Consider the following 15928-nt stretch of genomic DNA (forward strand, 5'->3'; position numbering starts at 1 on the left):
GGGGTGAAGGGGGGTGAAGGGGAAAGTAAGAGCATGAATCATGTAACAATGTTAACTTTTCTAAAAAATAAAAAGTATTAAAGGAATAAATAAATAAATAAATAAATAAATAAATAAATAAATGAACCATTTGTTAGCATGTACTGAATTAGAGACAAGCTGCATATTTGAGAGGTTAGTGTTTTAGGAGGAAAAAATGACTAATAGTCAGGGCCAGATTCATCCTGAGATATGAGTTGGTGAGTAAGCATCATTTGATTGGTAGGAGGCAATATACAGGTAACTTTTGCTTTCATTTTCAAACTGTTGGACACCTTTTAGCCTCTCTGGGCTTTCAAAGAAAGCTCTGCTTCTGAGGGAGAAGTGAGCTGAAAGAAAGCCACACCTCCACTGAGGAAGGAGGAAAGGAGCTTCTCCATCCTAGCAGAGCGGCACCTCCTTGAGCCTTGCCCACTGGTATTACCTGCTGCTTATATTATATATATATTATATATGTTATATATAATATATATTATATATATTATACCTGCATGAAAGCATTTGGCATAAGAAAAGAAAACACTTTTCATCATATAAAAATTTAAAGTTTTTGCACAAACTAAGTCAATTCAGTTAAAAATTAGAAAGAAAAATCAACTAGAGGGGAAAAGTCATTGAAACAAGTTTCTCTGACAACTGAACTATAGAAGGAACTGGTTCAAATATATAAGAACAAGAACCATTCCTCGAAAGATAAATGTTCAGAGAATATATGACTAGGTAGTTCTCAAAGAAAGAAATCCAAGATATCGACAGCTATATGTAAAAATGTTCCAACTTGCTAATAATTAGAAAAAGGCAAATTTAAACAGTTCTGAGGTTCTTCCTCACACTCTTTAGATTGGTGAAAATGACAAATGTTACTGAAAAACAGGCTGATTAATGTAATGTTGTTGGAGCTGTAAATTGATCCAATCATTCTGAAAAGAAATTTGGAACTATACTAAAAAAAAAATCCTTTAACCCAGCGATGTCACTACTAGTACTATATCTGTCACACAAGTCCCCACCTCACCCTTAAAGTTCAATAAATGAGGAAAAGGATCTATAAATACAAAATATTTATATCACAGTTTGTTTATTCTGTTAGAGCAAAGAACTAGAAACCAAAAGAAGTATTCACCAATTAAGTGATGGCTGAATAAATTATGGTATATGAATATAATGAAATATTTCTATGCCAATAGAAACCTGGGAAGATTTGTAAAGAAATGATGTAGACGTGAAGAGAGCAGAACCAGAACAATTTAAAGAGGCCAGTAGGTGGTTCTGTGGATGGAATCAGGAGACCCAGAGTCAGGAAAATCTCAATTCAAATCTGACCTCAAACACTTATTAGCTGTTTCTCCCTGGGCAAATCATTTAATCTTCATTTGCCTCAGTTTCTTCATCTGCAAAATGGAGATAATAATAGTTTCTACCGCCCAGAGTTGTTATGAAGATAAAATAATATATGTCAATCATTTCGTGAATCTTAAAGTACTAAATAATGCTAGCAATTATAATGAAGACTACCCTGGGTGATCTCTTTTCCTCCACACTGTGTCCTATGGCAATCTCATCAGCTCCCATGGCTTCAGTTATCACCTTAATTCAGATGATCTCCAGATTTATACATCTAGCCTTCATCTCTCTCATGAGTTCCAGTCTTGTGTTAGCAACTGTCTTCTGGTCATCTCAAATAAGATGTACTATAAGAATCTAAAATTCAACATATCTACAAATGAATTCGTTATCTTTCCCCAAAAATCCTCCTCTCTTCCAGACTTTCCTATTGCTGTTGAGGACATCACCATGGTCCCTCTCACGCAGGCTTGAAATCTCAGAGGCATTCTTGAGTCTCCACTCTCAGCTACTCCATTTATCCAATATTTTGCTCAGGACTATTATTTCTACTTTCACATCATCTATCTTGTCCACATCCCCTTCTCTTCATTCACACAGCCTCCACCTAGTGAGAGCCCTCATGAGCTCTTGCCTAGACTATTGGAATAGTCTATTGGTTGGCTTCCTCATCTCAACTTTCTCCCCACTTCAATCCATCTTCCATCCAGCCATCAAAGTGATTTTCTATTTTTTTGTCTATTCTTTTTTTTGTTAATAGAATTTATTAATAAGTGTCCCTGCCCTTCCCTCCCTTCCCTAAATCAAAGAAGGCATCATCCAGGAGACAGAGATGTATATAAACTATTTTGTCAACCTTGAAAAACACAGAACCACCAAAGTAGTTAGAAAGAACTAGTCTTTAATCAAGACAAGGAAGACAATGCTCTGGTGTCCAGTCAAATGCTAGATATTACACAGAGACAAAGCTCTGGGACTCAGGAAACAATGTCTACAGGAAACGCATCTTTAAAGGGAATTATCCAATAACCTGAAGAATTTGGGGTCTTTTATACCTTTTGGGGAATAAAGGATAGGAAGGTTGAATTGATTAGCTTTACAGTGGACACAAGGGAAGGAGGAACTGGACTCCCAGGGAGAGGCCTCTGATACAAAGGGAGAAACTTCTAAGACTAAAAGTTACTTAAGGGGGCAGCTGGGTGACTCAGTGGATTGAGAGCCAGGCCTTGAGATGGGAGGTCCTAGGTTCAAATCTGCCCTGAGACATTTCCTAGCTATATGACCCTGGATTAGTCCCTTAACCCCCATTGCCTACCCCTTACCATTCTTCTGTCTTAGAACCAATACACAGTTTTGATTCTAAGATGGAAGGTAAGGGTTTAAAAAAAAAAGAGTACTTAAAATTTGATTAAAAAGCTAATTCTAGATAAGCTGAGATCATTGGGTACTTTAAGGTTTATTGTTCTGACTAAGACAAGAATCTGTCTGAAATTTCCAGGAAGGCAAGTTCCCAAGGGACAAAGGCAAACTTGGGGCTTCCATAAAACAAAGTTGACAATGTCTTTCACATTTTCATTTTTCATGGTCTATGATGCCAACCTCCTTACTCAATAAACTACAGTGGTAGCCTTTTACCTTCAGGATCAAATATAAAATATTCTTTCTGGCATTTAAAACACATCACAATCTGGCCTATTCCTACCTTTCAGTTTTCTTATATCTTGCTCCTCTCCACATAATCTATAATCCAGTTTACAGGTTGCCAACTTTGTTTATGGAATCCCCAAGTTTGTCCCTGTCCCTAAGGGAAGTCCCACACTCAGCCTCTCCCCCTCCTCCTTCCCTTCTGTCCATTGCAAACCAATTAATTGAACCTTCCTGTCCTTTATTCCCCAAAAAGTATATAAACCCGCAAATTCTTCAGCTCATTGGGAAATCCCCTTTCAAGGTGCTTTCTTCTAGATATTGTTCCCAGAGTCCCAGAGTTTTGACTCTGTGTAGTATCTAGCACTTGACTGGCCATCAGAGTGTTCTCTTCCTTGTCCTGATTAAAGACTTTTTCTTTCTAACAACTTTAGTGGTTTGGTGTTTTTCAAGGCTGACAAGGTCTACTATTCCTCAAACATGGTGCTCCCATCTCCGAATTCTGTGCCTTTACTCTAGCTGACTCCCTATACCCAAAAGCTTTTCCTCTTTCTTTCTAAAACCTCCTGATTGTACCAGCTTCTTTCAAGGCTCAAATAAAATCCTACCTTTTGCAAGTGGCCTCTCCTAGTCCTGCTAGTTACTTATATCTTCTTCTTTTAAGATTACCTTCCAACTCAATGGATTGAGAGCCAGGCCTAGATATGGGAGGTCCTGGGTTCAAATCTGATCTCAGACATTTCCTAGCTATGTGATCCTGGGCAAGTCACTTAACCCCCATTGCCTAGCCCTTATCACTCTTCTGCCTTGGAACCAATATATAGTATTGATTCTAAGATAGAAGGTAAGAGTTTAAAAAAAAAAAAAAAAGATTGCCTTCCATCTGCTCTATGTATATCATGTATGTGTACCTAGTTATTTTCATGTTTGTCTCCCCCATTAAAATTCAAGCTTAGGGGCAGCTGGTTGGCTCTACGGATGGAGACTGAAGTCTAGAGACCAGAGGTCCTGAGTTCAAATCTAGACTCAAACATTTCCTAGTTGCGTGACCCTGGCCAAGTCACTTAACCCAATTATTTAACCTTTACTTGAAACCTATTGATTCTAAAACAGAAAGTAAGGGTTTAAAAAAAAATTGAGCTCCTTGAAATTTCTGTTTTCCCAGGCTAAGAGCAATGCCTGGCACATAGTAATTATTTAATAAATGTTTGTTGAGTAGCTAATGGTTGACTAGAATATTGGGACAAAATTTTTTATTTTCTGTCTTAGAATAGATACTAAATATTTATTCCAAATGGTAAAGGCTAGGCAATTGAGGCTAAGTAACTTGCTCAGGATCACACAGCTGGGAAGTATCTGAAGTCAGATTTGAACCTATGATCTATTATGTTCTAGGCACCAGGCACTAAGAACTTTATAAATATTATCTAATTGGATTTGAGTCCTCACAAAAACTCTGGGAGGTAGATGCTACTGATATCCCAATTTTACAGCTGAAGTTAAGCGACTTGCCTAGGTTCTCACAGCTAGTTTCTTAGGTAGCATTTGAACTGAGACCTTCTTGAATCCAGGTCCAGCATTCTATCCACCTAGATGACCTCTCAAGTCCCTTTCACCTCTAAGATTCAGTAATTTATTGGCAACTTCCTTATATCTTTGCTTTTCATTTGTATCTTCCATGCCTGCTTTTAATTTAGAGTGGAAATTTGCTCCCATGCCTGGAATTCTCTCCATTGGGAACTAATCCCTGCTCTGCTTCAACACTCAACTCAAGTTCAAGAAGGTGGGGCAAACTAGGTGGCATAGTGTTTAAATCTGGCCTCAGACCCTTCCTAGCTGTGTGACTTAACTGCTATTGCCTAGCCCAGTGGTTCCCAAACTTTTTTGGCCTACCACCCCCTTTCCAGAAAAAATATTACTTAGCCCCCTGGAAAGGAATTTTTAAAAAATTTTAATAGCAATTAATAGGAAAGATAACTGCACCTGTGGCCATCACTGCTCACTTGGATCACTGCAGCACCTACCAGGAGGTGGTAGCGCTCACTTTGGGAATCACTGGCCTAGCCCTTAAGACTCTTCTCTCTTGGACTCAATACACAATAAGGGGTTAAAAAATAATAATAGCACGTTCATTCCAGGGTTGTTGTGAGAATCAACTAAGATAAAAATGATAAAACACCTAGCACAGGTACATAGTAGGTGGTATATTACAATCATCCCTCACTTATCACAGGAGTTATGTTCCAGAGATTTTCCCTCCCCAAAAGGTGAAAATCCATGAAGTAGTGGCGTTGTATTTATTTTATTATTTATATATAATTTAAGGCTTTATAAACCCTTCCCACTCCCCTATAAACCTTTTTCACACTCTTATTAACACTTCATATGCTTTTAAACACTTTCTGAATGTATGGACACAATGCAGGAGAGCAAACAGACCAATTCTACAGTCACTGAGCCAACCAGCTCCCAAGATACAGAACACAGCATGGTGGTTGGTCCCCTTTTATTCTATCAGTCTCCCAGATTTACATGCCTAGTCTCCCCAATGAATCAATTCACATAACCAGCTTATATCTCTAAAGATCTTTTACAAAAGGTGCATACAATATTGCACTTTCTAAGAGGAAATTACAATAATTTGAGGATAAGAGGGAAATAAAAGAGGAAGAAAGCAAAACTAATGACTGCTAAGTGCACTGACAAAAAACCAATTAGGAGGCAATCCTCTTTGGCATAAGAGTTTACATTTAGAGTAAATGCGTTCAACTCCCTTCAGTTCAATTCACTACATCCCAAAGTTTGGATCTTTTGATGCAGTGTGTGGTTTCTGCAAACATCTTTATGGTGCCTTCTCCAGACAGTTCACTTTTTTGATTTGGGGAGTAAGTGAGTTTCTTTTCCTGAAATTACTCTCAAAAAAAAAAAAAAAACTTTAAATCTTGAATTTTAGGAAAATTATCCAATCCCTCCTGAGGAGGGTATTGGCCAACACCCGGATCAACTTAGGACACATGCCTGAGTTACAGGGAATAAAAATAAATTCTCAAACGAAAAACCAAAAACATAAAGTGAGAAGTGAGAGAGAGAAGAAGAAAAAAAAGGAAAAGAAAGGGAAAAAAGCAGAATCAAATTGTATATAAAAATTCTGAGTAAGCAAGAATAAGCCCATAACAGGTCCTTGAATCAGTGCCCAATTAGGTGATTTATGTCTCACAATCCTGTAGGACAATTGCAGCAATTATGTACTTACCCAATTGGCAGCCCGGACTACAGAAAATTTCCATATATGAAAGAGAGAAAAGGGATTAGATTTTGAAGTAAAAGGGAAGTATCATTCCCTGGTCTGATTTTACCTTCACTCTCAGGGAGATGGGAGCCAAAATGGCAGTCAAACTGAGGTACTTGTCAGAAATCTGGCACAAGGGAATCCTGCATCTGACATTGTCAAATAGACTCTTCCTCTAACCTCAAAACAAGTCCTCAGTCTTGGCGCAGATTCTCATCAATCCCACTGGGATTGGTTGGTCTCCTTGACCTTGTGCTTCTAGGTATTGTACAGTATTTCTTTTGCGATCCCTTCTTTCTGAAATTGGACACAATTGTTAGTCAAAGTCCCATAATATTTGACAATCAATGGCAAGTTTCCATAGTCTAAAGCTTTTGGGTATGCACTGATATTAGAGCTAATGGATATTTTAAACTTATTTTAGTGCAAAATAAAAAAACCATAAATACTGGTTACATGTACTTCAAGTACAAAAAATAAGAGAAGAAAGAAACTTCAAATATCCTATTGCACATAGAAGGAAAAATGATGATGAAATTTTTTAAAAATCAGAAATTCATAGTGTACATTCCATGGCAATGTGTCAGCCACAAGTGTGTCCAACTTGTCTATGGACTTATATCTCCAGTCCAATCATAGGAGGAGCAAAAATATAAATAATGTAACAGAACATATAGCTAATAGCCAAAACACAGTAACTGAAAGTGACATAGTATAACGGAATATATTAGATCAGATTAATATGTGAACTTAAAAACAAACTTAAATCTTAAAACAATCAGCAAATGCAATAAGTGTGACAGGATATAGTCACTCAGTATCTATAGAAGGTACCTATTTATATGTGAGCAATGAATCCAAGAGTTCTTTTCTCCAATTTTGATAGCTGTTAGAGAGCTTAACAGAACTTGGAACAGACCTTCCCAGGCAGGCTGAGTTGTTCCAGCATGTTGCAAATTCTTTATATATACCTTGTCTCCTGGGTCTAGGTCATAAAGTGAGAAGTCTATAGGTCCTGCTTGTACTTCAGCTCTGGATTCAAGGAGTTCTCACAATTTGATCTGCAAGTCCTGTATATAGGAAGCCATAGAAGTGTCCATCTCTCCCTCCCTCCCCCGCCCCTCCCCAGTAATGATGTGTATGCAGAAGAAAAAAACTTAGCCTGTATAGGGGGATGCCCAAAAAGCATCTCAAATGGAAAGATGTGTAGATCTTCCCTGGGCCTGCTTCAAAGGTAAAAGAGGGCAAGAAGGAGAATTTCAGGCCTTTTTAAAACGAGTCTCAGTGCACAATTTTCCAATCACAGTCTTAAAATCTCTATTCATTCTCTCAACTTGGCCTGAGCTCTGCAGATGATACAGTACATGGAATTTGGGAGTGATCCCCAAACAAGAATAAATCTGAGACAAAACTAAATTGGTAAACTGAGTTCCCCTGTCTGTTATAAGATAAATTAATAAGATGTTTAAGATTAGTTAGGAGGCTTAGCGAGCAGGGCTGGAGAATTCTAAATGGAATGGGGAAGCAGGAAGTTGTGCTTCTCTCTCTGAGATGGACTCCATGGTGGTTGGGGACAAGTTGTAACTGACCCCCTGGTAGACCTCAGAGGAAGTGGAGTTTGTATCCTGATATCCAGAAGGAGGAAAGTCATCTGCCTGTGGGAGGTTTTGGATGAGACTATAAAATCTAATGTGAGTTGCTGGTCAGTTCAGGTTGGTTTAGCTCCCTGACTTACCCAACTGAAGGAGTACTGGCTGAAGACCTGGGAAAGCTGTATCATTGCTGGATTTTGACAGGACTCAGCAGTGAGCATCCCACTTTCATTCCTGATCTCGATTGTACCCTGCCCTGCTATAGTTTCTAGCTTAGTGTAGATAAGTCCATTCTCTGACCCTGAGGCTTGCCCATAGACTGGTAGAATAGAACCCACTTTCCCCTTCTTTCTGTCTATTGTTCATTAAATTAAATTCTGTTTATAAAACCTATTGTCAGTCTACTCACTTGTTAGTCTCACAGACTCCCTGGCTAGGTGGATCAGTGTGACAGTTAAGGCCCAACAGTCACTCCTGTCAACTGCCATTCCCCAAACTGCCAAGCCCAATTTCCCTAACTTGTTTAGTCCCAGTCTATTGTCCATTCCTGTCTCCTACTCACCCTTCTGAACCCAGATAAAATATATAAGTTAACCCCAGGTTTTACCTTAAGATGTCTGAATCAATACATGATGTGTAATGGGAAAAGGATAGAGATAGGATAAGATTTAAGAGAAGTGGAAGGCTTTATTAGGGCACATACTAGGAACTCAAGGGAAAGGATTTTAGCAGGCAGAAGACAGAGGAGGAACAGTTTGGAAGTGACAACTGCTAGAGTGACTTGACTTCTTGTGGGAGGTTAAGGGCTTCCTGTCCCGGAATGGTGGAGGAAAGGCAGGCTTATCAGAACTCATCTACCTCACCTGACTGTGGAGAAAGACTATTACCCTAATTCATTTTTAAAGGTACTCTATTTAACTGGGAAAGATCTAGAAAAGGATCTGACTATACCTACTGTGCTTTTCAGAAGATTTTATCTAAAAAAATCCTGTCATATTGGCTTTGAGGTTTTACCTCAGGGGTCAGACCCCTTGGGGTGAACTTAGCTGTTGGAGTTCATGCATAAGTTTTTGGCGACAGCTTTTAGGGAATAAATCAAACCAACTACTGAGGGTCATAGATAGTTAGCTTAGTCAGTTTTGTGGATATCTAGATAGAAACAGGGAGCTAAATTATCCAGAAGACCAGAATGCTCCCTCTTGCAAGGGATGTAGAGAATTATGGGAAATTATCTAGATCCCTTAGAGTTAGGGACCTCTTGTTCTGCTCCTCAGTTTGTAGTCCCTCTTCAAATAAAAGAGATATTGTTTTTTATAACAATTGTCTCCAAGGCATTTACACAACTGACCCAGGGAGAGAAAGTGATTTAGTTTCACTCTCACTAACCAGAGGTTAGAATACCCAGCTGGGTATTCAGGGGATCTCTGAGTGGATCTACCACTATCCACATCTGTGGGTCTCTCCAAATATTTTTTTTGTAGCTGGCAGACCAAAGTGAGGAATAATCTCTTTTAAGGGTACCTTGGCAACAAAAGCAGCTGTTGCTTGGGCACTAGGAAGCATTTCCAGCCATCTGGTCAACTGATCCACTATGATCAGACAAAATTTATAAGATCCAGCCTTTGGCATAGTGATAAAATCAATTTGTAGGTGTTCAAAAGATGTGGAAGTCAAAGAACACCCACCAAAAGCTTTGCCATGAAAAGCATGCTGATTATATGCTTGACAGTTGAGGAAGGCTGCACAAACTTTAGAGGCTATGGTAGTTATACCAGGGGCTATCCATACTCTTTTAACAGAGTCTAGAATGCCTTGTGTGCCAAAGTGGACATTGTTGTGAATGGATAAGCATATTTGGTGATAAAAACTTCTAGGGAGTAGGGGTTTCCCCTCAGATGACACCCATACTCCATTGATCTGTTTTGCTTTAAACTTTTGTTTCAATTTTCCCACTTCCTGTTCATTATAGGAAAGGAATAAACTTGAGTTGTTATTAGTTGCCAAAGTTAAAATTAATTCAGGTTAGGGTTCCGGGTTAAGATGGCGGCAGAGTAAAAAGCAGCTGCTTGATTTCTCCTAACCCACGCATATAGGACTCCTCAAGAAGACATAAAAACAAATCCAGAGGAAAGAAGGGACCCCACAACAGGGCGCAGCATCGGGGGTACATGGAAACGGGGCATTTCCATGCTATAAAGGGGTGAAACAGCTCCCACAAAAACACGAGCAGAGCAACCCCCTCCCCCACCCCACACCACCTACCGCACCAAAGCCAGCGCCCGGGAGTCGGAGCAGGTTTGGGGCACCCATTGGGTCGTTGGCAGCTCACCAGGGCTTGTTCCTGGGAGCAGCAAGACTTGGGACCCCCTGGGAGGCTGAGAAACTCACGGACTCTGAGCGCAGACCCTGAGCCCAGACCCTGAGCCCAGGCACAGGCGAAGGGGCTGACACAGGTGCTGGCTGAGGCACAGATTAAAGCGGGGACTGGGGCGCGGACAAAGGGGCTGATCCTGAGTGCAGGAGCTGACCTTGAGTGGGGACCCAGTGCAGAGAGGTGCTTGACTGTGGAAGCAGCTCCCTGAGACTGTTAAAGGAGTTTCAGGCAAAAGAATGAGCAAGGAGACCACCAGGAGGCTTGTCCCAAAACAACTAGACCTGAGACCTCAGGAATCTCTAAAGAGCCACAAACAGATCCTGGGCACGAGCATAAAGCTGAGAGGGAACTCAGCTTAATATGGCAAGCTGGAATCATCAGGAAAACCAGAAGAGAAAGATGAAGAAGAAAAAACCTTTAACACTTGACAACTTTTACACAGAAAAAATCCAGACAACAGAGGAAACAGTAGAGAAGAACAAACAATCTAAACCTTCCCAAAACAATGAAAGCGGGTCACAAGGTCTTGAAGAGTTCAGATCTGAGATCATGAGAAAGATGGAAGAGATCTGGCAAGAAAATAACAGTTTAAAAGGCAGAATTTCACAATTGGAAAGTGAGGCAAGTAAATCAAAGACCAGAAATGATCAGATTGAAAAGGAAAACCAAAAGATTGTAGTGGAAAATCAAAAGATTGTAGCGGAAAACCAAAAGATTGTAGCTGAAAACGAGTATCTAAAGGCTAGAATTGAGCAATTAGAAAAAGATGCCCCCAAATCAAAGAATTAATAAGCAAATTGGAGACCAAAATCAAACAGCTGGAAAACAGGTCAGACCAAACTGAAAAGGAAAATCAAAAGCTTATAGCAGAAAATCAGACTCTAAAGACAAGAATTGGGCAAGTAGAAGCCAATGATCTATCAAGACAGCAAGATCAAATAAAACAAAGTCCTTCTGAATATTACAAAAAAAAAACAACAACAACTGCTCTACAACTTAGAGAAGAGTAAGGGTTCTAAACTCGAGACTTCTGGTCATCAAAAATGTAAAAATTTAAATTAATATCAATAATGATAACTCCAGGTTCTTATTTTCCATAGAGTTTTATTAATAATCACTAAAGATAGAGAATGCAGATTAAAGCCTAATCTAACCTAACTGATTATCTACTGGCTGGCTCTCAGCCAAACTCCCCAGTTGCAATCAGAGAAACGAGAAAGAGGTTGGTGCCACACCCAAAACTTTTATCCCCGTCCATTCACACAGAGTTCAAGCAGCATAAGCATGAAAATGGGATGCTGGGTAAGATGGATTGGGTCCAAAAAGCCTTGGGATGTAAATTCTATCTACACAATATCTACTCTAAAAGATACTGAGCTGAGAGCTTTGATTTTGTTGTGTTTTGGTTTGTTTTATTTTTAAGGAAAGAACTTCAGCAAGGAAAATATTAAATTGTAAGGAAGACTTAAATATGTGTATATAATTCTTCTAACAAATTACATAGATTGTGGGACCTCTGTATCTTTTTAAAAAGTTATCTTTAGAGAAATGCATTGTGGAAAGACAGCAGAGTAGGGCATGAAGCATCTTCACCTTTCTAATACCCCCCACAAACAGCCAAAAATAACTCCACAGAATCAGTGCTAAAAGTGACAAAAACAGACAGAAGTTGGGAGCAAAGCTAAACAGCCAAGAATAGAGGAAGGTTATTGACTTTCCTGGCCTCAGTCCCACTGCCATGGACCCTGAGGCAGGAACAGAGCAAACGGAGTGAAACCAACAAGGTAGCCTCTGAAGGCAGGATTGGCAACCTTATCTTATTTGCTGAACCTTGGAGCTTGCATCCCCAAGGATACCACTGCAATCCCCAGGTAGAAGGTCCTGAGAGTAGATGCTTCCCTCCAGAGACTCTCATTACTTCACAGCTAAGGTTTGAAGGAGAGGACACTAAAGAGTCTACCAGCACCAGGACCTAAGAACAAGAACTCAAACCTTGCTGCTAACAAAGAAGGGATTTTGGAGGTCAGAGGAAAGTGAACTAGACACTTGCTCTATCCTGGGCAGCAGGAGAGGAGGAGTTCCCACACTGGTAAGTGTGGTTGCTGAGGGACTAGGGCCTCATCAGCTGTGGTCACTCCCAGAAAAGTAGAGACCCTGGCTGCTGCCACGGAGAGAGATGGACTGTCTGTTTGAAGTTGCAATGGCAGAACTGCCCATAGGCTCTGGTTGAAGCATTTGAGTGGTTTGAGTAGGGGACTGGGAGTACATCCAACCCTAGACTATAAAAATTAGAATACCTAATGGGACTAAGAAAACACACACACACACACACACACACACACACACACACACACACACACACACACAAACAAACAACCTGAAACCTGAGGTAACATATCCCAAACACACTTGAAACACTGGAACTCCATTTAAAAAGCCAATAATAAAGTCTAAAGGTCTGGTTGCTAAATTTTTTTTTAAATAAACAAACAAAAATGAGCAAGTAAGGGAGAAAGAATCCAACTACTGATAGCTATTATGAGAACAGAGAAGACCTCCAAACTCAGAAGACAGCAAAGTAAAAATACCTTCTTCAAAAATAGCAAAGAAATAAAATTAATGGCCATAAGCTCAAAAAGATCTTTTGGAAGAACTTTTTAAAAGACCTCAAAAACCAAATAAGAAAGAGTAAAGAAATTAGAAAATATAAATAAGAGAAAATCAAGAAAATTATGAAAGATCACCCAAATGGAGACCCAGAAACTCAGAGAAGAAAATAATGTATTAAGAACTAAAATTGGACAAGGGAAAGCTGCACAACAAGAAATAATAAACCAAAAACAAAAGAATGAAATAATAGAACTGAATATAGAACATCTTATCACAAAAACAAGCAGCTTGGAAAATTCATCAAGGAGAGGCAATAGAAGAATAAGTGAATTCCCAGAAAGTTATGATAAAAAAAAAAAAAGGGTTTCAAACAACATAGAGTTAGACAGCATCCAAGAAATCATCAAAGAAAACTACCCAGAAATTCTAGAATTAGAGGGTAAAATAGAAAATGAAAGAATCTACTGATCACTACCTCAAAGAGACCCAAAAATGAAAATGCACAGAAACATCATTGCTAAATTGCATAGCTCCCAGATTAAAAAGAAAATACTACAGAACAAGCAACAAGAAAAACAAAAAACAATTTAAATACTGTGGAGCTAAAGTCAGAATAACACAAGGCTTGGCACCTGCAACATTTAAAAAATGCAGGACATGAAACACATTTCATAGAGCAAAAGAACTTGGCCTACAGCCAAGAATAATATATCTAGCAAAGATGAGCATAATTATAAAAAGTAAAAAAAAATGAATCTTTAAGGAACTAAAGAAGTTTCAACTATTCCTGAAGGAAAATCCAGAATGTAGCAGAAAATTTGATCTATAAAAAACATACAGGGGGCAGCTGGGTAGCTCAGTGGAGTGAGAGTCAGGCCTAGAGACAGGAGGTCCTAGGTTCAAACCCGGCCTCAGCCACTTCCCAGCTGTGTGACCCTGGGTAGGTCACTTGACCCCCATTGCCCACCCTTACCAATCTTCCACCTATGAGACAATACACCGAAGAACAAGGGTTTAAAAAAAATTAAAAAAAAACAAAACATACAAACATAATGAAAGACTAATCATAAGCGGCCCAAAAAGTCAAAGTGTTTGATTCTTGTATGAGAAAATGACATCTATGGCCCCTGAGAATGTCATCATTGCCTGGAAATTTTGAAGGGGCATATATGGAGGGAAGACTCAAGGTTAAGGTAAATGGAATGGAATGAGCTAAAATGATCATGGAATAGACCAGGAGGAAGTAAGGTAGAATGGCTAACTCATACAGAGGAGGAATGAGTAGAGGAACTGCCACAGAGAAAGGGAAGAGGGGATGGAGCACTGGTATTACTAGAACCTTACTCTCATCAAACCTGGGATAGGGAGAGAACAACATACTCAATTAGAAAAGTAAAAATCTTCTTAACATACAGAGAAATGGGAGAGAAAGGGGGTGGTATAAGGGAGGGAATAGGAATCCTTTTGGGTGACTGAGGTAATCAGAGAAGCAAGGGAGGGTTAAGAGAAAGGACAGCAAGGGTATAAGTAAAGGGAGGGAAGAAAGGAATAACTAGAGGGGAAATATGAAGAGGTGGGGGGAGGGTAAAGTGAGGGAATAAATGAGAGACTCTTGGGAAAAGATAGGGGAGGGAGAGCTATTTATGCTCATTGACTTAGGGATCCCATTACTGGGATTTGACCCTAATAGTGTTATTGAGAGGGTTAAAAGCTGTGTATGTATGAAAATATTCACAAAAACTTTGTTTGTAATGACAAAATAACTGGGAATAACACAAATGCAATGACTTGGAGAAATGACTGAATAGATTGTGGTATTTGAATTGTTGTGAGGAAGATTAATAAATGAGTATTTAGGAGACCTAGCAGGCAGGGCTGAAGGATTCTAAATGGAATGGGGAAGCAGGAAGTGTTGCTTCTCTCTCTGAGACAGACTCCATGGTGGTTGGGACAAGTTGTAACCGACTCCTGGGAGACCTCAGAGGAAGTGGAGTTTGTACCCTGGTTCCCTGGGATCCTGAAGGAAGACTGTCATCTACTTGTGGGAGATTTTTGGTAGAGACTATTAAACCCAATCTGAGTAGCTGGTTAACTTGGGCTGGATTAGCTCCCAGATCTACCCACTTGAAGGAGTATTGACTGTGGTCCTGGAAGAGCTGCAACATCGCTGGAGTGAGACAGGACTCTGCAGTGAGGATATCCCACTTTCCTTCCTGATCTCCATTGTGCCCTGTCCTGCCATAGTTTTAGCTTAGTGTAGATAAGTCCATTCCCTGTCCCTGAGGCTTGCCCATAGACTGGTAGAATAGAAACCCCTTCTCCCTTCTTTAGACTATAGTTTTCTTAAATTAAACTTTTGTTTATAAACCCTCTTGTCATTTACTTGCTGGTTTCACAGACTCCCTGTCTAGGTGGAGCAGGGTGACAGTTAAGGCCCAACTGTCACTCCTGTAAACTGCCATTTCCAAACAGCTAAACTCAGTTTCCCTAACTTATTTGGTCCCAGATTATTGTCCATTCCTGTCTTCTACTCACCCTTCTGAATCCAGATAAATATTTAACTTAACTCCCCCCTGTTTTCCCCATAAGAGTTTGGCTAACCCAGCCCAAGTTAACCAGTAACTCAAGTTGTGATGTAATGGACTGTATTATGTTGTCAGAAATATCAAATATTAGAAATATAAAGAAGCTAGCTCTGGCTTTCTATCCACCAAGACACCAAGCTGTCCCTTTTTTTTTTTTTTTTTTCTTTTAAGAGTGCCAGGTGGGGCAGCTGAGTAGCTCAGTGGACTGAGAGTCAGGCCTAGAGATGGGAGGTCCTAGGTTCAAATCTGGCTTCAGACACTTCCCAGCTGTGTGATCCTGGGTAAGTCACTTAACCCCCAGTGCCCACCCTTACCACTCTTCCACAAAGGAGCCAATACACAGAAGTTAAGGGAAAGAAAAAAGAAAGAAAGAAAGAAAGAAAGAAAGAAAGAAAGAAAGAAAGAAAGAAAGAAAGAAAGAAAGAAAGAAAGAAAGAAAGAAAGAAAGAAA

General features: G+C 39.6%; 1 protein-coding gene across 1 annotated transcript in view; it reads right to left on the reverse strand.

The window, feature by feature from the left end:
- Positions 1-10218, reverse strand: part of AQP10 (aquaporin 10) — a 39111-nt gene extending 28893 nt beyond the window's left edge. The window contains exon 1 of the mRNA XM_044675050.1: positions 10171-10218. Coding sequence (XP_044530985.1) covers positions 10171-10218 — 48 coding nt within the window. The remainder of the gene's footprint in view (positions 1-10170) is intronic.
- Between the last annotated feature and the right edge of the window lie 5710 nt (positions 10219-15928).

This window comes from Gracilinanus agilis, chromosome 4 (genome assembly GCF_016433145.1).
Source record: "Gracilinanus agilis isolate LMUSP501 chromosome 4, AgileGrace, whole genome shotgun sequence".
In the NCBI taxonomy this organism is placed as follows: Eukaryota; Metazoa; Chordata; class Mammalia; order Didelphimorphia; family Didelphidae; genus Gracilinanus; species Gracilinanus agilis.